Source organism: Embiotoca jacksoni, unplaced genomic scaffold (assembly GCF_022577435.1).
Source record: "Embiotoca jacksoni isolate LCO1_2020_lvr unplaced genomic scaffold, fEmbJac1.0.p SCAF_84, whole genome shotgun sequence".
NCBI lineage: Eukaryota > Metazoa > Chordata > Actinopteri > Embiotocidae > Embiotoca > Embiotoca jacksoni.
The window spans coordinates 372096-394957 of record NW_027185441.1 but is presented as its reverse complement, the minus strand read 5'-3'; the positions used below and the strand labels follow the sequence as shown (position 1 = coordinate 394957).

General features: G+C 42.9%; 1 protein-coding gene across 5 annotated transcripts in view; it reads left to right on the top strand.

Moving 5' to 3' along the window:
- The first annotated feature begins 1852 nt into the window (after positions 1–1852).
- Positions 1853–22862, top strand: part of LOC138192302 (golgin subfamily B member 1) — a 38304-nt gene continuing 17294 nt past the window's right edge. For 2 of the 5 annotated variants that reach the window (XM_069139610.1, XM_069139608.1), the window contains exons 1-19: positions 1853–1976; positions 3223–3280; positions 4474–4629; positions 5029–5166; positions 6048–6158; positions 6826–6972; positions 7052–7234; positions 8191–8313; positions 8394–8507; positions 9442–9739; positions 10116–10231; positions 10387–10504; positions 10595–10686; positions 10765–10915; positions 19301–19407; positions 20323–20446; positions 22002–22135; positions 22292–22339; positions 22578–22687. In XM_069139610.1, coding sequence (XP_068995711.1) covers positions 3236–3280; positions 4474–4629; positions 5029–5166; positions 6048–6158; positions 6826–6972; positions 7052–7234; positions 8191–8313; positions 8394–8507; positions 9442–9739; positions 10116–10231; positions 10387–10504; positions 10595–10686; positions 10765–10915; positions 19301–19407; positions 20323–20446; positions 22002–22135; positions 22292–22339; positions 22578–22687 — 2315 coding nt within the window. In that variant the 5' untranslated portion in view covers positions 1853–1976; positions 3223–3235. Of the gene's footprint in view, positions 2313–3222; positions 3281–4473; positions 4630–5028; positions 5167–6047; positions 6159–6825; positions 6973–7051; positions 7235–8190; positions 8314–8393; positions 8508–9441; positions 9740–10115; positions 10232–10386; positions 10505–10594; positions 10687–10764; positions 10916–19300; positions 19408–20322; positions 20447–22001; positions 22136–22291; positions 22340–22577; positions 22688–22862 lie in introns of all 5 variants that reach the window. The other 3 variants (XM_069139611.1, XM_069139609.1, XM_069139612.1) reach the window with 3 other exon arrangements.

Genomic DNA, 22862 nt, shown 5'->3' with positions numbered 1-22862 from the left:
TACTATATACTCTATACTATATGCTATATACTACATGCTATATACTATATGCTCTATACTCTATACTATATACTCTATACTATATACTCTATACTCTATACTATATACTCTATACTCTATACTCTATACTCTATACTACAGTGGTGTGAAAAAGTGTTTGCCCCCTTCCTGATTTGTTATTTTTTTGCATGTCTGTCACACTTAAATGTTTCAGATCATCAAACAAATTTAAATATGAGTCAAAGATAACACAAGTAAACACAAAATGCAGTTTTTAAATGAAGGTTTTTATTATTAAGGGAGAAAAACAATCCAAACCCACATGGCCCTGTGTGAAAAAGTGTTTGCCCCCTCCTGTTAAAACATAACTTAACTGTGGTTTATCACACCTGAGTTCAATTTCTCGAGCCACACCCAGGCCTGATTACTGACACACCTGTTCTCAATCAAGAAATCACTTCAATAGGACCTGCCTGACAAAGTGAAGGAGACCAAAAGATCCTCAAAAGATAGACATCATGCCGAGATCCAAAGAAATTCAGGAACAAATGAGAAAGAAAGTAGTTGAGCTCTATCAGTCTGGAAAAGGTTCTAAAGCCATTTCTAAAGCTTTGGGACTCCAGAGAACCACAGTGAGAGCCATTATCCACAAATGGAGAAAACATGGAACAGTGGTGAACCTTCCCAGGAGCGGCCGGCCGACCAAAATTACCCCGAGAGAGCAGCAACGACTCATCCAAGTGTATATATACATATATACATACACACATATATATATATATATGTATTTCACTGATGGATTTAGCCCAACTGACTATTCTTAGCCTGTAAGACTCTTTACCTGCCGGCACATCGTCTGTCCTCACAGACAAACATCCTTTTCATGGACTAAATTTCTGACACAATAACTGGCTGTACTCTTATCCAACTCATGTTGTTAGACAGTTGTATACACACATATTTAAAAGTGTGTATTGTGTTTGTGAAGCCAGAGGACATCATGCGGGAGGTAAAGAGCCTTAAAGCCTCAGATCTGTAGGACTAAATCTATATGGTGAAAGGTCACAGAGGATTTAGAGGCATCTGTTGGCAGAATGGAAAATAATATTCGAAATGATGGTTTTTATCAGAATATATTCACCTCAAACTAAGAATTGTTGTGTTTTTATCAGCATAGAATGAAGAAAGGTTATAAGAGGCGTGTTCTGTTGGTTCTAATCTGAAACCGCAACATACATGATTAAAAAAAACACAGCTTAATACCGCACTGCTTAAAATGGAACTAAGCCTCATAAAACATTTAATCATGTATTGACTTTTCAAACAATTATTTTGAAGAAATATGAATATAAATTTAATTTCTTAAAAATCAGCCAGCTATTTCCTTTTTTTTTAAATATTTAAAACAGAAGGAAGGCCATTTTTATTGTTTGCTTTAATACATTAAAAATATTAACATGTATTTTCATTGTGTATTAAATAAAAAACTGTTTGCTGACGTCAGAAACCTTGGACGGGTCCTTTAAAACGACCAGTAGCACTACGGGACCGCTCGGGGACATTTAAACCGAACCGGAAGTGACAAGGCTCTTTTTCTCTTGGTATTTGTTGCATCTTTGATGAGCATTTGACGGGACAGCAGGTCCATTCTGGAGAAAACACAACCAATGAACTAAGAGTTTACTACGTCTCTACCGCAGCTCTGTCAGTCCAGTCACTCCCACGATTTATTCCGTTTTGTACCGGATGGTGATCGCAAACTCTTGGACGGGCTTCCGGTGTTCCTCCGGGGTCCCATCAGTGTGACAGCACCGCGCATGCGCAGATTCCGCCCAGTTCGTCTGTTGACAAACGTGACCGACGCTCATTTCTGTCCGGGTTTTAATTCCGTCGCCAAGTGGAATAAAATGTCATTTAACGGCATTTTGTCGACGTAGCGATGTTTGAGACGGATTCTTCATGACGTTGTAAACCCGGTGAGCACTTATAAGTCATATTTATCCGGGTACGAGTTGCATGACGGGGCGAAATTTTTTCAAGTGGACAAGATGTAATTAGATGCTAGCTGAGTTAGCATGTAGCCACATAGCTGGCCGGATAAAGTTAGCTAGCTGGGTTAGCGTTTAGCTCGAGCCGGTATTTGATGAGATAACCGGCCGACTCGCCACCGCGACCCTCACCGGGCCCGCTGGGGGGACGGGACGGGACGCCGAAGTACGTGACCCTCACCGGGCCCGCTGGGGGGACGGGACGGGACGCCGAAGTACGTGACCCTCACCGGGCCCGCTGGGGGGACGGGACGGGACGCCGAAGTACGTGAGTCCACTTAGCCTGCGGACAACTTTTAGTGACGCAACACTGGTTTTATCTCCGAAATATTTATGTTTCTAAAAAACTGATTCTAATCTGCAGACGTGTTGAGTCACGTGTTTAACTTCAATCTGAACCTGACTGCAGTTTTACAGCCACCATCCGGTTCCGCTTTAACAGGTGCACAGTTCACCTGTTCGTTACGTATCAGATGAATGACGTCACTATCAGATGAATGAAGTGTGTGTTGGTGTGAATAAATGTGAATTAAACACAAGTTAGTCCTGAAACGGAGGAACAGCCGCAGACAGCCTGAGAACCGGTCCGACCGGATCTCCCTCCGGTGTCACGTGGGTCTGGTGACAGCAGGCCTCGAGCCGTGGCCGGTTCAGTCTTGTACACTTTCACACCTGTCGGTGTGGAACTGGACCGGTCCGGTCAGAACCAGCTGGGCTGTCAGAAAGTCTTCAGTGAACCAGTTTAACTAACAGTCTGTGATGGTCCATGACCTGCTGATCCCTTCAGACCCAGTGTTGGTGCTGCAACCCCATATACATATATACGTGTGTATGTGTGTGTATGTATGTGTATATAAAAAATAAAAAATATATATATATATTTATATATAAGCCCCTGTATGATCCTGTGTGAACCATAAAATCAGGTTCTCTGTGTTAAAGTCACAACGACAGCATTTTAAGTCTTTCTTCCTGCTTGGATCTGATTGGTTGAAAGTTAAAACGTTTAGATATTTAAATCAGTGGAAGAGAGAATTATTTTGTTTTTAAATGAACCGTAACTGAAATGAAGACTGAAGGATTATTAATCCTGAACCATCAGAGAGCTGAACGCTGCAGAAGAAAAGAGGACACTGAATAATTTACTGTGTGTGTGTGTGTGTGTGTGTTCTAGGTCAGATGAAACCATGCTGAAGTGGTTCTCCGGTGAAGAGGGGGAGCCCGGTTCTGCAGTAAGTACACATGTTGTCTTGTGTTTCATTGAAGGTCATCTGTTGTTGTTGTGTTACTTTTATCAGCAGGAACGATGCCCATATTTAGTCGTGGCAGTTTGTCCTTAAAAACATTTCTGTCAGCAGACAGAGTAAACCATGTCCGGGTTGTTCCCGCCTCCTCATACCTGTAGATTCACCTGAGGGGCCCAGCTGCCCAGCGCCTTCAAAATAAAAGCATGAACAAATTCCTCCATATTCCTCAAACAAAACAGCAACAGAATAAACAGATAAAGGTTTAATTAATAATAATTAAAGGTCTAATAATTAAAGACCGAACGGCGGCCCGGCTCCATCCGGACTGACTCTGCCTCTTTTTGTCAGATCATATTTGGGTGTGAGGGTCCGGACCAAAGATGGTCTGTGTGAAAAACACACATCTGTATTCAGAAAAGAGTTTCTCTTCTATAAACCATCAAATGATAGAAAACTGCTGATCCAGTGAGATCATAAACTACCGAGTCATCCAGTCGGCGGTCTCTGTGACCTCTGACCTCTCTGATGATGTCAGAGAAGCCGTCTGAAGCGCCGCAGTGTTTTTCATGCTCAGATAAACAGGCTTTAGGAGAGAGTGCTGAACACAGGGCTTTAACTTCCTGCCCTCCCCCCGCCCCCATCCTCTCCACTCTGCAGCCTGAACGCTGCTGGTCGCTCCAACTGCCACTCAGAACATATTTATTACTAAATATATATATATATATTATACTTCTTACATCTGACATGTTGAACAGAACATTGAGTTTCAGCATTTAGATTTTGAGAGTTATCTGGTAGATGTGTTGATTTGAATCAGCGCTCCTGTTCTGTGGACTGATGTTGGAACCGGCTGTATTCAGTGGACCAACACATCCTAAAGAACCTTGAAGCTGGTCTGACACCGCAGCATTTTATTGGAAAATGTAAACATGGAGGCATAAATGTTGGTGGTATCACACCAAAAGAATCAAAGTATTAAGAACTAGCGTATGGATCCGAGCGTCCTCTGTCATTAAAAGCAGGACTGACCTCTTCATGTAATAGTTGTTGCTGTAGCGCCACCTGCTGCTGTAATTCACTGATATTTGCTCCCTCAGATGGCTCACGTTAACGTGGGTCTGCAGTTTGGTTATAATAAAGTTTTGCATTGAAAAGTCACATGATCTTCACCTCCTCAGGGCCCCGGCTTCCCCCACGGTGCTGGTGCCGGTGGGGAGGTGGCCGTGGAGGAGATGGTGGAGCGGCTGACCCAAACTGAGCTGCTCGTCTCGCAGCTGAAGGAGATGATCCGGGAAAAGGACGCGACGCTTCGCTCCAAAGACGAGCAGCTGAAGGTGAGGACGCAGTCCTCTGGAGTCCTCCATCTTGGCTCGGACGGAGTCCTCCATCTTGGCTCGGACGCTGCCTTCACCTCATGTGACTCCACGTGCCATGACACACATTTAAATCTAATTTGCCCACTGCTGGCAGAGATCAGTGTCTGAGTCCAGCCCGGAGGTCACATGACTCACGTTAAAGATTAAAGCTGCAGGATGATACAGACAGGAATGTGAGATTAGAGCTCGGCCATGTTTCAGTGGATGTTTGGTTTAAGTTACAGGAGACTCATGTAGTGATATAGTTCACCTTCATGCAGCTGATGGGGTCCCCCAACACTGAGACGTAGAGATGAAGGGCTGACTGCATGTCTGCGTGACTGTGACTGCATGTCTTTGTGTCTTTGTGTGCTTCAGGGGGAGAAGGAGGCCTGTGAGGCCAAACTGTCCAAGCTGCGTCTCCAGAACAAGGCCAAGGTGACGTCACTCACTACACAGCTGGAGGAGCTGAAGACACAGCAGGGAGGTTCTGGTACACCGACACGCAGCAAGAAGGTACGTACACACACACACACACACTTTATGTTTTAATGTTGATTCTGACTCAGATTTAAGTGATTTTGACCACTAGGAGGAAAAAAGCCTCCAATGTACGTTCACTGTAACATGTACCGTTGGCTGGTGTTAGATCGTATCAGCGGGAGGATCGCTCTGCTTGTGATTAGTCGGTATGTTGTGGGAGGGGATATAAAAGAGTTCGTAGCTTCAGGTCTGTAAAATGGTTCTGATCCAGAAGTGTCTTCAGCTGCAATACCAGCGAGTGCCACTAGAGGTCGGCTCCAAAAAGCCTCCGGCTCCATAGACTCCCATTCAACTTCTCTCATCAAATCCAAAGTGAATAAAATGTGTCCATCAGTTATCTCGGTGTTGTTAGCTAAAGTCACTCCTTCTTCTTAGTTTTCTGGAGGTCCATCTGAAAATAATCCCTCATTCATTAGAAAAGAAGATTCAAGAAGACCTGTTTTTGGGGGCGTGTCTGTTTGATTGACAGGCCTGTGGTGCAGTCAGGTTACAGCTATCGGTGGGCGGGATGTAGTATCGTCAGGTTTCCAATCAGATCGGTCAGATCCACCGCTGGCTCCTCCCCCAGCTCGTCCAAATATGGTCACTTCCTGCTCAAAACTGCTCCGAACTAGCAAAGATGGTGACGGACAGAATCTGAACTGGAGGATTCATGACGTTCACAAACCAACGATGACATCACTGATGGTTGATTAAAAATAGCGACCAGTTGATTGACAGTGAAACAGCCAATCACGGCAGCAGAGGGTTTAGAGCGTGCATCCCTCTGGCTGATCCGATCTAGCACCAACACACTGAGTCCTGGTTCATGTTCATGTAATGTTTCCGGTTCTGTCTTCATGTTTTCATCTCAGGGTTCATCTGAAGGAGAACAAGCCAGTCGGGGGAAGATCGTCCTGCTGAAGAAGAAGGTGGAAGAACTGGAGCAGCAGCTGACCCAGAGAGACGAGGAGCTGCAAAACCAGGTAATGTTGGTTCAGGTCCAACATGAAAAGATGCTTCATTCACCTCAGAGGAGTTGATCAGATTGACGGAAGCTCTGTACTTTATAATGGATCAGATGTCAGAACACTAAGTTTACATTAGTCTGTGTGAAATAAAGAGAGAAGTTTTTAACTGGAAGAATAGGAATCAGTGATGAAAAGTGATGAGACATCTTTTTAAAACGGTAACCGTAGCAACATTTAATTCAGTTTAATTCCATTTATTTCAGGTGTAAAATCACCATGAAACACGTTACAATCCCAAAACAAAACTACAAGAACCACATTAAACACATCAGTGGATTTTTAATTTTTGTTTCAGGTGTTTGGACTTCAAATAGTCATTAAAATATAGAAAATCAAAGAGTACATGCACTGTCCTTTGCCCTGCCTGGTTGTAATGTGTTACTCCTGTCAGAAGGTGGCGGTAATGCACCTTAAAGCTGCCTGCCAGCCTCCATTAAACAACATGAGGAGTTAGAAGAAGAACATGTCAGTAGTAGAGTCTGGAGCTCTGCAGGTGAATAAGTGTCTCTCAGGTGTTAGATGCGACACGGAGGAACAATCAATTCCTTCTGAGTAATGTTTGAATCTTGTTTTTGCTTTAAATCTTTATTGTGTAACTAACATTGTGTTTAAATGGTCCCAGAGGAAGGAGCTGGAGTCACGGCGGCAACGAGGTGAGGAAATGGACGCCATGCTGACGGAGAGGGACAGGAAGCTGTCGGAGAAGGAGGCCTACATCGTTCACCTGCAGACGGCTCTGGGAGGAGATCAGCCTGCAGAACAACAGAAGGTCCGACACCTCTGAGCAGCTTCATCCCACAACGCTGCTCTCCACCGCACATCTGACCGTTTAATCTGTCCCTGCTCAGGTGGAGGAGGAGGAAGGAGGAGCGTTGGCGGAGCTGCAGCTGCTAGTGCAGAGTCTGACCAAGAAGGTGGGCGAGTCGGAGGAGCGCTACAGCCTCCTGCAGGAGCAGACGGAGAGCCTGAAGGAGCTGCTGGTCTCAGAGAAGCAGCAGTATGGCCAGAAGGAGAGCATGTACAAGCAGAATGTAGGTCCTCATCCCCGCAGGAGGATGCCCTAACTCTAACTCTAACTCTAACCCAGCATGATGCTCTAACTCTAACTCTAACTCTAACTCTAACCCAGCATGATGCTCTAACTCTAACTCTAACTCTAACTCTAACCCAGCATGATGCCCTAACTCTAACTCTAACTCTAACCCAGCATGATGCTCTAACTCTAACTCTAACTCTAACTCTAACTCTAACCCAGCATGATGCCCTAACTCTAACTCTAACTCTAACTCTAACCCAGCATGATGCCCTAACTCTAACTCTAACTCTAACTCTAACCCAGCATGATGCTCTAACTCTAACTCTAACTCTAACTCTAACCCAGCATGATGCTCTAACTCTAACTCTAACCCAGCATGATGCCCTAACTCTAACTCTAACTCTAACTCTAACCCAGCATGATGCTCTAACTCTAACTCTAACCCAGCATGATGCTCTAACTCTAACTCTAACCCAGCATGATGCTCTAACTCTAACTCTAACTCTAACTCTAACCCAGCATGATGCTCTAACTCTAACTCTAACCCAGCATGATGCTCTAACTCTAACTCTAACTCTAACCCAGCATGATGCTCTAACTCTAACTCTAACTCTAACTCTAACTCTAACCCAGCATGATGCCCTAACTCTAACTCTAACTCTAACTCTAACTCTAACCCAGCATGATGCTCTAACTCTAACTCTAACTCTAACTCTAACCCAGCATGATGCTCTAACTCTAACTCTAACCCAGCATGATGCTCTAACTCTAACTCTAACCCAGCATGATGCTCTAACTCTAACTCTAACCCAGCATGATGCTCTAACTCTAACTCTAACCCAGCATGATGCTCTAACTCTAACTCTAACCCAGCATGATGCCCTGACTCTAACTCTAACTCAGCAGGATCCTGTGTTCATCAGCAGATTTACAGCTGATGGTGTTTTTCAGATCCAGACGTTCAAAGACATCCTGATGCAGAAGGACAACCAGCTGACGGAGATCAACCACATGCACGAGCAGGAGCTCTTCAAGCTGGCGGCCAAATCGGACGCCAGAGCCGACATAGAGCAGGTGATGGAGAGATGATGGGCTGCAGGTCATCAGGATCTCATGTTGTTTATGTGACGTCTCCTTCTCCTCCTCCTCCTCAGCTCCTGAAGGCTCTCAAACAGAAGCTGCATGAGAAGGAAGAGGTGCTGCTGGGTAAGACTCAGGTGATCGATGTCCTCCAGGGGGAGGTGGACGGCAGGGACCAGCAGATAAAGGTCAGCACGCACCTCATTTAACCAATCAGCATGCTCTGAAACCAGCCGACACTCTTCCACCGCTGAGACGACCGACCGTGTCCAACAAAGTGTTCATAGAGTACAGAATATTTATTAAAGAGGTTTTAATGAACAGCAGCTTGACGAGGAGCTGACTGTTTATTCTGTTTGGTGATTTTTTTTCAAGTCAACAAAAGTTCACCAAGAGTTACGATCATCAACAGCCGTCCAATCACAGAACAGTAGGGGCAGGACAAACACAGTTAACCTCCGACGCTGGTCTCTGATTAGTCCTCCCTTCAGAGTGGCTGTTCCAACGCTAATACGAGCCGAGTTAACAGACTGTATTCACTAGGAAAGTTACACCATTGGTCGGCCAAATGTTGCAACTTCAAATTAAAAGCCCATGTTTTAAATTAAAAGCCCTCTTGTGTTTTATACAGTTTTTATACACCAGGTTTCGACCTGGTCTTCTAATAATAGAACAGTTTTGTAGACTAATTTGTGATGTAATAACTGTTTGTTATCCTTCTGTATCAATGGAACATGTTTCACTGCTTCTAAATGTTTTTATTCAGGATCAACGTTCTCCCTCGTTGTTCAGTGGTCTTTGAGTTCCAATGCCACTCTGCCCCCCCTAACATACATATAACATGTATATGACACGTATGTAACACGTGTAATACATATATATATATAACACGTGTGTAACATAACATGTAAGAAACGCATGTAACATACATGTAACATGTATGTAACATGCATATAACACGTATGTAACACGTGTAATACATATATATATATAACACGTGTGTAACATAACATGTAAGAAACGCATGTAACATACATGTAACATGTATGTAACATGCATATAACACGTATGTAACACGTATGTGCTATGTATATCTGACCTGAGTGCCTCCTCTCTCCACAGGAGCTCTCTGAGCGTCTGCAGCGACTGCAGGTGGAGCGAGAAAGCCTCGAATCCAAGATGGAGGCCGAGAAGCATGTGATGCGAGCGCAGCTCCGAGACCTGATGGAGAAGCAGCAGGCGGAGGTCTGGCGCATCACCGAGCAGCACCAAGCGCAGATGGACCAAACCCAGCAGGACCTCCTGGGGCAGCTGGAGGAGCTGAGGAGAGCAGCAGCGCCACCTGCCTGTCAGGAGGTATCAGGGAGTGGAAACGGGGTCGGGGACTCATCCTCCGTCCAGAGGATCGCCGAGCTGGAAGGTTGCTGCTTCATGTTCATTATTCTGTAGGAAGGGAACTTTAAACTGAAATTATTCACTAAAGCAGACTTAAATTTGGCTTTCACAGAAATGTAACATTGCATTTTTAAAGATTGTTTTAAAACATATTTTATTACTCAATGCAGGCAAACATTTGTATTTTTTTTTTTTAAACATCCACAACATTTTTAATCACATTTAACAAAAACCAGGTGATGTGATCTAAGCTGTAGTTTTAACATAAGATTTGTGCATTTATTCATTTTTAAATACAAATTTCACGCATTTTACAAGTAAGATAAAGACAAATTCTACAATTTCTAAAAAGAATAATAAAGATATAGAGATTTGTGACAGTCACTCTTCATTTCTTTCAGCTCAAACTAAACAGAAATCAGAGGAAGCCAGCCGATCGGAGGCCAAGTTCCTGAAGATGAAAGCGTGGTCTAAGTCTCGGATCAGACAGCTGGAGGAGGAGCTGAAGAAGAGTCAGGTCAGCTGTGTACATCACACATCATTAGATTTCATTCAGATGGGAAACATGTTCATCTTCTCATCACTTTATTAAAGACAATTACAAGAAACTCTGATGTTTAGCAGCAGTTTGTTCTGAAGATGCAGATTTAAAGCTGTTGATGTTGTGTTCAGGCCGGAGTCGCTCCTCCGGACCTGAATGCCCTGAGGAGTCGGATCACGGCTCTGGAGGAGGAGAGGGAGGAGAACCTGTGGAGGGTGGAGCAGTACGAGGAGCTGAGAGCACAGAACGGTACTGAAATAAAAACCTGCTGCTTCTTCTCTGTTGAAACACACTGAAGTCCCAGTGAAGTGTGTGACGAGGTGTGATGTCTGCTGTCAGGGATGCTGGAGGAGAAGCTGGTGGTGTACGAGGAGCAGCAGAGGACGCTGCAGGCCGACCTGGAGCAGGTCACCAAGAGGGCGGCGTCTCAGGTCCGAGTCCAGATGTTCTCCACCACCTCCTGATGTCTGTGTACGTCTGACGCTCTCTAACATGACCTCTGATCCCAGGCCAGTGAGTCGGGCAGCGCTGACGACGCCCAGAGTCACGTCCTGGAGTGGCAGGAGATGGTGGCCGAGGCGGTCAGCGCCAGGGACCGGGCCCGGGAGGAGAAGGCTGCCATGGTGCTCCGCATCAGCCACATGGACGAGGAGAGAGAGGGTAAGACCGCTACTGCAGGGGGGTGACGGGGGAAACTAAAGGGGCGGGACTACAGAGGTCAGAGGTCAGGGAGGAGCCTGGTCTGGTGTTTAGACTGTGTCGTATTTAATGTACACACACTGACATGCTCTCAAATCCTCACACACATTTATCAAACATTTCCTGAAGTGGATTAAAAACCTCCCTGTTCATAAATACCAGAATACATTACTGAACATGTGAACGTTTCCCTCTCTGAGCTTCAGCCCATCAGAACCAGACCAGCATCAGTGTTTGGACCTTTAACACCTGTTTGAATGCTTCTCCCCTTTTAGTTGTTGCTGATGTTGATTTTTTTAATACTGATGGTGAACATGAGAGAAAATGCAATCATCTCAAATTAAAGCCAAAGGTTTAAAATCTGAAATAGTTTATATTTCATGTTTTAGAAATGATAAAAACAATGTTTTTTTATCGAAATAGTAAATGATAAAACTATCAGGACCCACATGGCTTTAGTTTCCTTTAGTAACAGGATGATGGGGGAAATGTTGTCATTTCCACTTTGACCACGTGGTGGCAGCGTTGTGTCACTGTGTGTGTGTGTGTGTGTGTGTGTGTCTGTCTTGTTGTCACGGTAACATGAAGCTGCAGCAGCTGGGCATGTTTAGTGCAAAGGGATGCAAAGGATTATTGTTCGTAAAAGGCAATAACGATATTGAGAGCTTGTGGATTACATCGTTAGCAACATGCTAACTTTGAGGATGTTGTTGACTTTATAGTTGGTCAGCTGACAGTTGAAGCAGGTGTACTTCATGCTGAGAGGAGAAACACTGTTGAGCTGTGCTGTCGCTATATAAACTTATCTCGTGGGCAAGAATTAGATCAAACCTGATAACTAATTCATTAAAACGTGGGAACGTAATGCCACCTTGTGCACACAATTTCGTGTTTCGTGTCATGATTTCGTGTTGTGTCATGATTTAGTATTTAATATTTCGTGTCATGATTTAGTATTTAATGTTTCGTGTCATGATTTCGTGTTTCGTGTCATGATTTAGTGTTTCGTGTCATGATTTAGTATTTAATGTTTCGTGTCATGATTTCGTGTTTCGTGTCATGATTTCGTGTTTCGTGTCATGATTTAGTGTTTAGTGTTTTGTGTCATGATTTAGTGTTTTGTGTCATGATTTAGTGTTGAGTGTTTTGTGTCATGATTTAGTATTTAATGTTTCGTGTCATGATTTCGTGTTTCGTGTCATGATTTAGTATTTAATGTTTCGTGTCATGATTTAGTATTTAATGTTTCGTGTCATGATTTAGTGTTGAGTGTTTTGTGTCATGATTTAGTATTTAATGTTTCGTGTCATGATTTAGTGTTTTGTGTCATGATTTAGTATTTAATGTTTCGTGTCATGATTTCGTGTTTCGTGTCATGATTTCGTGTTTCGTGTCGTGATTTCGTGTTTTGTGTCATGATTTAGTATTTAATGTTTCGTGTCATGATTTAGTGTTTCGTGTCATGATTTAGTATTTAATGTTTCGTGTCATGATTTAGTATTTAATGTTTCGTGTCATGATTTAGTATTTAATGTTTCGTGTCGTGTTTCGTGTCATGATTTTGTGTTTCGTGTCATGGTTTCGTGTCATGATTTCGTGTTTCGTGTCATGATTTAGTGTTTAGTGTTTTGTGTCATGATTTAGTGTTTCGTGTCATGATTTAGTGTTGTGTTTTGTGTCATGATTTTGTATTTAATGTTTCGTGTCATGATTTCGTGTTTCGTGTCATGATTTCGTGTTTTGTGTCATGATTTAGTATTTAATGTTTCGTGTCATGATTTAGTGTTTCGTGTCATGATTTAGTGTTTCGTGTCATGATTTCGTGTTTTGTGTCATGATTTAGTATTTAATGTTTCGTGTCATGATTTCGTGTTTCGTGTCATGATTTCGTGTTTCGTGTCATGATTTAGTATTTAGTGTCATGATTTAGTATTTAGTGTTTCGTGTCATGATTTAGTATTTAGTGTCATGATTTAGTGTTTCGTGTCATGATTTAGTGTTTCGTCATGATTTAGTGTTTCGTGTCATGATTTCGTGTTTCGTGTCATGATTTAGTGTTTAGTGTCATGATTTAGTGTTTCGTGTTTCGTGTCATGATTTCGTGTTTCGTGTCATGATTTTGTGTTTAGTGTTTTGTGTCATGATTTAGTATTTAATGTTTCGTGTCATGATTTAGTGTTTCGTGTTTTGTGTCATGATTTAGTATTTAGTGTTTTGTGTCATGATTTAGTGTTTTGTGTCATGATTTAGTATTTAATGTTTCGTGTCATGATTTCGTGTTTCGTGTCATGATTTCGTGTTTCGTGTCATGATTTAGTATTTTGTGTCATGATTTAGTATTTAGTGTTTCGTGTCATGATTTAGTGTTTCGTGTCATGATTTAGTATTTAATGTTTCGTGTCATGATTTCGTGTTTCATGTCATGATTTCGTGTTTCGTGTCATGATTTCGTGTTTCGTGTCATGATTTAGTATTTAGTGTTTTGTGTCATGATTTAGTGTTTCGTGTCATGATTTCGTGTTTCGTGTCATGATTTAGTATTTAGTGTCATGATTTAGTGTTTCGTCATGATTTAGTGTTTCGTGTCATGATTTAGTGTTTCGTCATGATTTAGTATTTAATGTTTCGTGTCATGATTTAGTGTTTTGTGTCATGATTTAGTGTTTTGTGTCATGATTTAGTGTTTCGTGTCATGATTTAGTGTTTCGTGTCATGATTTAGTGTTTCGTCATGATTTAGTGTTTCGTGTCATGATTTAGTATTTAATGTTTCGTGTCATGATTTAGTGTTTCGTGTCATGATTTAGTGTTTCGTGTCATGATTTCGTGTTTTGTGTTTCGTGTCATGATTTAGTGTTTCGTGTCATGATTTAGTGTTTCGTCATGATTTAGTGTTTCGTCATGATTTAGTGTTTCATGTCATGATTTAGTGTTTTGTGTTTCGTGTCATGATTTAGTGTTTCGTCATGATTTAGTGTTTCATGTCATGATTTAGTGTTTCGTGTCATGATTTAGTGTTTCGTCATGATTTAGTGTTTCGTGTCATGATTTAGTTTCGTGTTTCGTCATGATTTAGTGTTTCGTGTTTCGTCATGATTTAGTGTTTCGTCATGATTTAGTGTTTCGTGTCATGATTTAGTTTCGTGTTTCGTCATGATTTAGTGTTTCGTGTTTCGTCATGATTTAGTGTTTCGTGTCATGATTTAGTGTTTCGTGTCATGATTTAGTGTTTTGTGTCATGATTTAGTGTTTCGTGTCATGATTTAGTGTTTCATGTTTCGTGTCATGATTTTGTGTTTCGTGTCATGAGTTCGTGTTTCGTGTCATGATTTAGTGTTTCGTGTCATGATTTAGTGTTTTGTGTCATGATTTAGTGTTTCGTGTCATGATTTAGTGTTTCATGTTTCGTGTCATGATTTTGTGTTTCGTGTCATGATTTAGTGTTTCGTGTTTCGTGTCATGATTTCGTGTTTCGTGTCATGATTTAGTGTTTTGTGTCATGATTTCGTGTTTCGTGTCATGATTTAGTATTTAGTGTCATGATTTAGTGTTTCGTCATGATTTAGTGTTTCGTGTCATGATTTAGTGTTTCGTCATGATTTAGTATTTAATGTTTCGTGTCATGATTTAGTGTTTTGTGTCATGATTTAGTGTTTTGTGTCATGATTTAGTGTTTCGTGTCATGATTTAGTGTTTTGTGTTTCGTGTCATGATTTAGTGTTTCGTGTCATGATTTAGTGTTTCGTCATGATTTAGTGTTTCGTCATGATTTAGTGTTTCATGTCATGATTTAGTGTTTTGTGTTTCGTGTCATGATTTAGTGTTTCGTCATGATTTAGTGTTTCATGTCATGATTTAGTGTTTCGTGTCATGATTTAGTGTTTCGTCATGATTTAGTGTTTCGTGTTTCGTCATGATTTAGTGTTTCGTCATGATTTAGTGTTTCGTGTCATGATTTAGTTTCGTGTTTCGTCATGATTTAGTGTTTCGTGTTTCGTCATGATTTAGTGTTTCGTGTCATGATTTAGTGTTTCGTGTCATGATTTAGTGTTTTGTGTCATGATTTAGTGTTTCATGTTTCGTGTCATGATTTTGTGTTTCGTGTCATGAGTTCGTGTTTCGTGTTTTGTGTCATGATTTAGTGTTTCGTGTCATGATTTAGTGTTTCGTGTTTCGTGTCATGATTTCGTGTTTCGTGTCATGATTTCGTGTTTCGTGTCATGATTTCGTGTTTCGTGTCATGATTTAGTGTTCCGTGTTTTGTGTCATGATTTAGTGTTTTGTGTCATGATTTTGTGTTTCGTGTCATGAGTTCGTGTTTCGTGTTTTGTGTCATGATTTAGTGTTTCGTGTCATGATTTAGTGTTTCGTGTTTCGTGTCATGATTTCGTGTTTCGTGTCATGATTTCGTGTTTCGTGTCATGATTTAGTGTTCCGTGTTTTGTGTCATGATTTAGTGTTTTGTGTCATGATTTCGTGTTTCGTGTCATGATTTCGTGTTTCGTGTCATGATTTCGTGTTTCGTGTCATATTTAGTGTTTCGTGTCATGATTTAGTGTTTAGTGTTTCGTGTCATGATTTCGTGTTTCGTGTCATGAATCAGTGTTTAGTGTTTCGTGTCATGATTTCGTTTAGTGTTTTGTGTCATGATTTAGTGTTTTGTGTCATGATTTAGTGTTTCGTGTCATGATTTAGTGTTTAGTGTTTCGTGTCATGATTTAGTGTTTCGTGTCATGATTTAGTGTTTCGTGTCATGATTTCGTGTTTCGTGTCATATTTAGTGTTTCGTGTCATGATTTAGTGTTTAGTGTTTCGTGTCATGATTTCGTGTTTCGTGTCATGAATCAGTGTTTAGTGTTTCGTGTCATGATTTCGTTTAGTGTTTTGTGTCATGATTTAGTGTTTTGTGTCATGATTTAGTGTTTCGTGTCATGATTTAGTGTTTAGTGTTTCGTGTCATGATTTAGTGTTTCGTGTCATGATTTAGTGTTTCGTGTCATGATTTAGTGTTTAGTGTTTCGTGTCATGATTTAGTGTTTCGTGTCATGATTTAGTGTTTAGTGTTTCGTGTCATGATTTAGTGTTTCGTGTCATGATTTAAATGTTCTGTCTCTGCGGCCTCTCCAGCTTCTGTGTAAATGTGAGCTGACGTTGTCGCTCTCGGTAATAGAGATATTTGGATGTTCTGCCCTGTTTGTCTGACTGAACCTTCTTCTCTTTATTTCCTGTTGTCATCGGGGAGGTTGGGTTCCCTCTGTGCTGCCTCCCATCTCGTGGACCTCCACCCCCCCACACTGTCCCTCTCCAGCCCCTGCTCCAGGGATGGGAGCAGCCATACAGAACAGTTTCCCATCAGTTTTGTGCATGCAGGCTCCTCCCCCTTCACACCTGGCTGCAGCTGCCCACTGCAGCGCCTGCAGCTCCCCGTGTTGAGCGTCTGCTGGGCCGAGCTGCAGGCGCTGCAGTGACACGCTGCATTTACAGTCTGACATATCCTTGTTCTTTTCTTCACCTCTCCTGTGTTCTTCCTCTCCTTTACCCCTTTTTCTTTTCTTCTGTCCTGCCGGTTCTTCTTTAATGTGGCAGGACTTCAATATTTTAGAGGCATTAACATTGGACTAAACCCAACAGTGTTGTTTGCATTTGGTGGGACGATCAGACTTACACCAACGAAGAGTTCACATTGAGGACAGGCTGACAGCAGACATACACACAGTATTAAACATCACACAAAGAGTCTTCATCATTAAAGAGGACACGACAGGTTAACTGGGTTAAAACTTCAACTGATAGATATCACCATGGAACTTCTCCAGTTGATTACTTACAGTAAGACAAAAAAAAATTTGTATTACAAGTATTTTTTTTAACATGCAAATGCAGGTATTATCTAATTAAATGTGTGCTAATAGGTTTGGGTAAAGCCTGGTTCAAACTGGCTTGTTTTATTTGTTGACGTATACAAATCAAAGACTTTCACGGAGTGGACTTTTAATCACTCAATAAATCAGAAAATACTGTTGAGTCATAAAAATATATTTTTGCAAAAAAGTTTGGAATAAATTATGATATAAATCCAGCTTTGGATGATATGTGAACAAACCCCGCTGTAAAACCTTCAGGACACAGCTGGGAGTAAAACTGGAAAGTTTGGTGCGTTTACCTGCTGCTGAAGTGGAGACTTTCTCCTCAGTGTAAAAAATAAATCTGAGAAAACAGACGTATACTTTTAAAATCCAAGTCTGTCAAAAGAGTCAAGAACAAGTGAAAACAACTTTATTTTGGATATTATATGAAATTCTAATTATATATTCCCAACGAGTGATATTTGTAGTGATGAGCAGGGTGTGATGATGATTTGTTCCAAATGTTCAGTTGACCAATCAGATCTCTGGGGCGGAGCTACTGGTTGTTTACCCTGTTCGGTACTCTGTTATATTTCTATCGAAAGCCTTTTCTTAGAAGGACAGTTAGTTTTAAAGACAGCAACATCTTTGGCTTTAGATTTTCTCATCATTTTGGGGGAAAACATATTTGTTTCCCTTCATGTTAAAAATGTAATTACCGTCCACGTTATGATCTCACTTTATGAATCAGCTCAATGCTTCTCACTAATGGGATCAAATGTTCGACCTTTGTGGGCTCAACAACCGTTGGATGCTACAGTAGAGGGCTAACTGTTTTGGCTTCATGAATAATACGCACGTTTTCCTCTTCTTACTTCCTTCACATACGAGCTGCGATCACAAAGTTCAGAGACGGTTCCTGATATTCCACAAAAAAACAAGCTGGTTGAAATCTGGCTGCCGTACCTCGTACATCCAACGGGCAATGATTCTCTGATCCCAACTGCTGCAAAGTGACAAAGAGGGAAGAGCACAGACTAAATACGAGGGACAGGTGAAACTAATCAGGGGGCGGGGCCAACATTCATACAAAGGACAGGAAGTGAAACAAAGACCGATAACAAGAGGTGAGTCATTTCCAAATCAAACAGGAAGTACCAAACCCAGACTGACCTGAAGACTACGAAGCAGAAAAGAAGTCAGAACCAGAACAGAACCTCAGAAGGTCTCGGTGGAACTCTGTGTTGACAGTCTGACTCTGGGGGACCAATTCACGGTGACACAAAGAAAACCCACCTGGTGTCTCCTGACCTGACGCCTTCTTCGGTCTCGGACGGTGAAGCTCCGCCCCTCTTGAAACGTGATGTCATCAGAACACCTCGCCCGGCTCGTCGCTTCACCGCCGGAGACTCTGTTGACCGTTCAGGAACACTCTGTACTTATTGGTCCTCCTGCTCAGTGTCCAGCACCGTGCTGCGTTCAGGAACACTCTGTACTTATTGGTCCTCCTGCTCAGTGTCCAGCACCGTGCTGCGTTCAGGAACACTCTGTACTTATTGGTCCTCCTGCTCAGTGTCCAGCACCGTGCTGCGTTCAGGAACACTCTGTACTTATTGGTCCTCTTGCTCAGTGTCCAGCACCGTGCTGCGTTCAGGAACACTCTGAACTTATTGATCGGACCTCGTATGGTCCTGCTGCTGTGGTCAATGTAGCTTAAAGGTCCAGTATGACTATCTTAGCTTAACCCTGCTTATTCTCTAAACCTGCACTGACCACAGCTTCACACACTAAACTCTCTTTTTCTGCCCCACCCTTTGCTTTGAGCTGCCACCCACCACCCCACCCTCACCCCCACATTATAATCAGCCTGTTGTCACAAAACAGATGGGAACACGTTATGTTCTAATCAGACTTTGTCCTGCTTTGCATCCCGAGCTGCTAAATGACAATCTGAGTAAAAGTGTCTCTAAATAACCGTCTGGTCCCTCTCCTGAAGACGCAGGGATGAAACATTGGCTTCAGATGTGACTCATTATAAACTGGGCTCTCTCCTTCCTCTCCCCGTCTGCCACATATGTGAATGCTGTTTTCCCTCGCTATGCAGAACAGGTGTGCACGCCTCTGACCTGAATGATGCAGGAGTGCAAACATCCCCTCTGTTTGAGTAACTTCCTGTTTGTCTGTCCTTCGGTGTCTCGTCTCTGTGGATTAAAGTGTTCTCCGTGTTATAAAGTATATATGTGGTGTTCAAAGTGCCTCATCTTCCTTCGTCACCAAAACCACCAGCAGCATTCACATCTCTCTTCTCTCCTCTTCATCTCTGTCATCGTGTCTTTCCAAAATATATCTCCTCCCATCATCCTGCCATATTTCTGTCCACTTCATCCCCATCCTGCCATCCCATCATAAACACATCCTCCGATCCAAACCAACCTTCCCCTCTCCCTGTGGCACAAAACTGATTGAGGATGACTGGTTCTTTCCTGGCTGCTCCGATCCAGCACTGGCCACTCGGCAGCAGGAGTTGGAGGAGGAGCTGGCTCAAGCTCGGGGGCTCGGCCCGCTCAGGGCCAAGAAGCTGGCAGCGCCGGCCCAGCGAAGCCTGCAGGTAGGTGGATGTTACTGTGGTTACACCAGCATGCCTTCACGTGTTTTATGGTTTTTATAGTGGAGCTTTTACAGTTTAGAAATTTAAAAAAAATATACCAAATGCACAACGTAAATCCAACCAAGCTGCCTTTATATACAAAAGCTTGTTAATTTTTGCTGCATAAAATAATTAAATTCTGATCAAATCATGTAACAAATTCAGGTCAAATCACAGACTGTATACAAATGGACGTAGTTTCCAGGTAGTACCTTAAAGTGCAATACCACCGAGGGCCACAATATATTTATTGGAACGATGCTAATGCTGATTGGGGACAATTTTTAAAGGAATAATTCAGCATTTTGTAAAATAGACTCTTTTGCTGGCTTAATGAGAGTTTGGAAGATGGACACCAATCTCATAACGGAGTTAAAAACGGTGTTTGAGCCCAGAGACTTTTGCCCAAAGGGTGGAACCGTCAACGACATCAAATAAAGCTGTTCGTTGCTGCAATACCAGCGAGTGCCACTAGAGGTCGGCTCCAAAAAGCCTCCGGCTCCATAGACTCCCATTCAACTTCTCTCATCAAATCCAAAGTGAATAAAATGTGTCCATCAGTTATCTCGGTGTTGTTAGCTAAAGTCACTCCTTCTTATTAGTTTTCTGGAGGTCCATCTGAAAATAATCCCTCATTCATTAGAAAAGAAGATTCAAGAAGACCTGTTTTTGGGGGCGTGTCTGTTTGATTGACAGGCCTGTGGTGCAGTCAGGTTACAGCTATCGGTGGGCGGGACGTAGTATCGTCAGGTTTCCAACAGGTTTTTATTGAAACGCAGTCCTTCTGCCTGCCGCTGTCCGTTTCACCTCGTTGGTTTCGTCTTCCCAACATGTCCCAGGGTTCCTTGGAGGTGATGAGTTTTCTCCTCCTTGCAGGAGGACTTTGAGTTCGACGGCCAGGCCTCCTTCCAGGACCCTCGCAGCACCTCGGAGAGCACGACCCCGATGGAGGGAGAGAACATGGGAGGTTGGTGGCCCGAGTACAGTTCTCCTGATACAGGTGTGAGAGCCGCCGGACAGGTTTCACCAGCATGCACACGCTCACCTGCACTCGGCTCTGGGAAACCAGAAGTCTTTGGGTTATTTTGTGTTTTTAACACTCCAAACTTATGTTCCTGAGTATTGGACCGTGGCTGCTGGTTGGTTTTGTCTTTTAAGTTTTCATCCTAACATTACAGTATTTGAACTGGATCATGTGCGGCCCGGTTGGGACCCACTGGGTTCAGCCTGCTCTCATCTGTGTACAGCCGGCTGAACTCAAGCTGCTCCCCAACGTGCTCAAACTCCCTCTGGGATGATTGACACCCGCCAGAGTGACACATTGAACCATCATCCTCATCAGTTTACAGTGTTTGTGCATGCTGGTGGAGCTGGCGGGTGTTGGGGGGTTGTGAGATGGTGTGAATGCACGATGTTCCCCATCTGTGGTAAGTTTTGGGGTTTTTATTTTATCGTTTGCACGCTCTGCTCCTTTTTTTTTTAATCATTTATCAGCTGCTGCTCGTCATAAAACCAAAGATTACATCAGAAATGATCGAAATAAAAAATACATAGAAATAAAAACAAAGTAAAAACATAAACATTTTAATTCTAATTGGAGAGTTGTGATTAAAATGTAAAACTAACTGATGTAATTTTTGTGTTTTTGAAGTTAAACCGTTATCTGTTACGATCTGCATTTCACACACTGTCTTTTGATGAAGATCTTTTTAATGAGACAAGGCCAATAAGAAATCTACTCTGCATTTTGAAGTAGGATTAATTGTGGCAGCCGGAGCCTTGTTTTAAAGTAGTTTATTTAAACAACTACCAAACAGACTTCAGATCTGTTGACATGGTGAAATATTGTGAGGTTTTTGTATTTTTAAAATTCAGCAAACAAGCCAGACTTAACCATCTTAATCTAAAAATAGTTCCAGGTTTGAGCCCTCGGGTGGTTTGAGGTTGTGATCAGCTGTTCAGGTCCATCGTTGTGTGTTCATGAGGAGAGAGGTTAATAAAAGCTTAACGTGTGTCCGTTAAACTCGAGTGCTGATTGACTCCATCACCACCTGATTAATCTGTCAGGTAACACCTTTCCGCTGCAAACTGAGCATGCTCCACCAAAACCTCCAGTTTAGCCCTCTGACAACCTGATTGGAGATAAAATAATTCAATTCATCGCTTCTTCTAGGTTTTCAAAAGTTATCTGATCGAATGTTTTAAATTCTGATAGTCAAACGAGTCATTTCACAGATTTACATTTATCCACCATTTATCCCGTTTCACAGCCTCAACAGTAAAGACAGACACAATGATGGAAGCATGTTTGTAATGACTTTCACCACCAGAAGGGGGAGACAAAAGCACTGGAGCTGTAACAATAGATCACCATCTTCAGGGTTGGATGGATCCATAAACTTTGAATTCACATTGAAATGAAAATCTAATATTTAGTATAGTAAAAGTGAGAGTGGTGAGTGTAAAATCCGTTGATGTTGAGTTGATCCTGTAAACTGTATTTGTGGGCGTCCCCTGACGTCCTCGGCGCTGACCGTCCGACCCGCTGCTTCCAGACGGGCTGCGGTCGGTGGTGGAGGAGCTGGAGCTGGAGAGGAACCAGCTGCAGGAGCAGATCCTGAGCCTGGAGGAGCGCTGCCAGGGCCTGGAGGACCGGCTGCAGCTGCAGGCCCGCATCGAGGCCCTCCAGGTGAGCGCAGCGCCACGCGGCACCGAGCCGGGCCGGGCCGGCTCAGAACCGGCAAACATTCTCACTGTGAAGCTGAAGTGACCTCCTGATGAGTAGAACCATGAAGTGCATGTTTCCCCGAAGGATGGGATGTTGTAACCGACCCTTCTAACACAGGTGACGTTTGATGTAGATGAAGATGAGCGTCCGTGTCGGGTCTCCCAGGTGTGTTGGCTCGCTCATGTGCGTGTGTGACGGCTAACAGGTGTGGTGTGTTTGTTTAACCTCGGACACGCGTGTCCAATCACATGAAGCACAAAGACTCACCGGGTGTCGTACATCACACGTCTGTTCTCCTCGTCACCTCCGACGGTGCTCCCCGTCTGTCCTCGTCTGCGTGCCGTGCTGATTTCGTACTCGTTATTTAATCTGTTTATTGATGTCGCTTGTTCTGCCGCTACAGAACGAGTCGGAGAAACTGCTGAGTCAGCTCGCCGGCCTCCGAGCTCAACAGAGCCGAGACGCAGAGAAGCATCAGCTGCTGGTGAGCAGCCTCAACGAGCAGATCAGAGGGTCAGTCAACACCACATGTTGGATTGGAAGTGACTTCCTGTCCTTTGTATGATTGTTGGCCCCGCCCCCTGATTAGTTTCATCTGTCCTCGAGTGTCTCGCCTGTTTTCAACACTCTGTGAGCGGCGTGTTGAAGACTTTGTTCTGTCCTGCTTATTGATCTCTTCATCTTATAA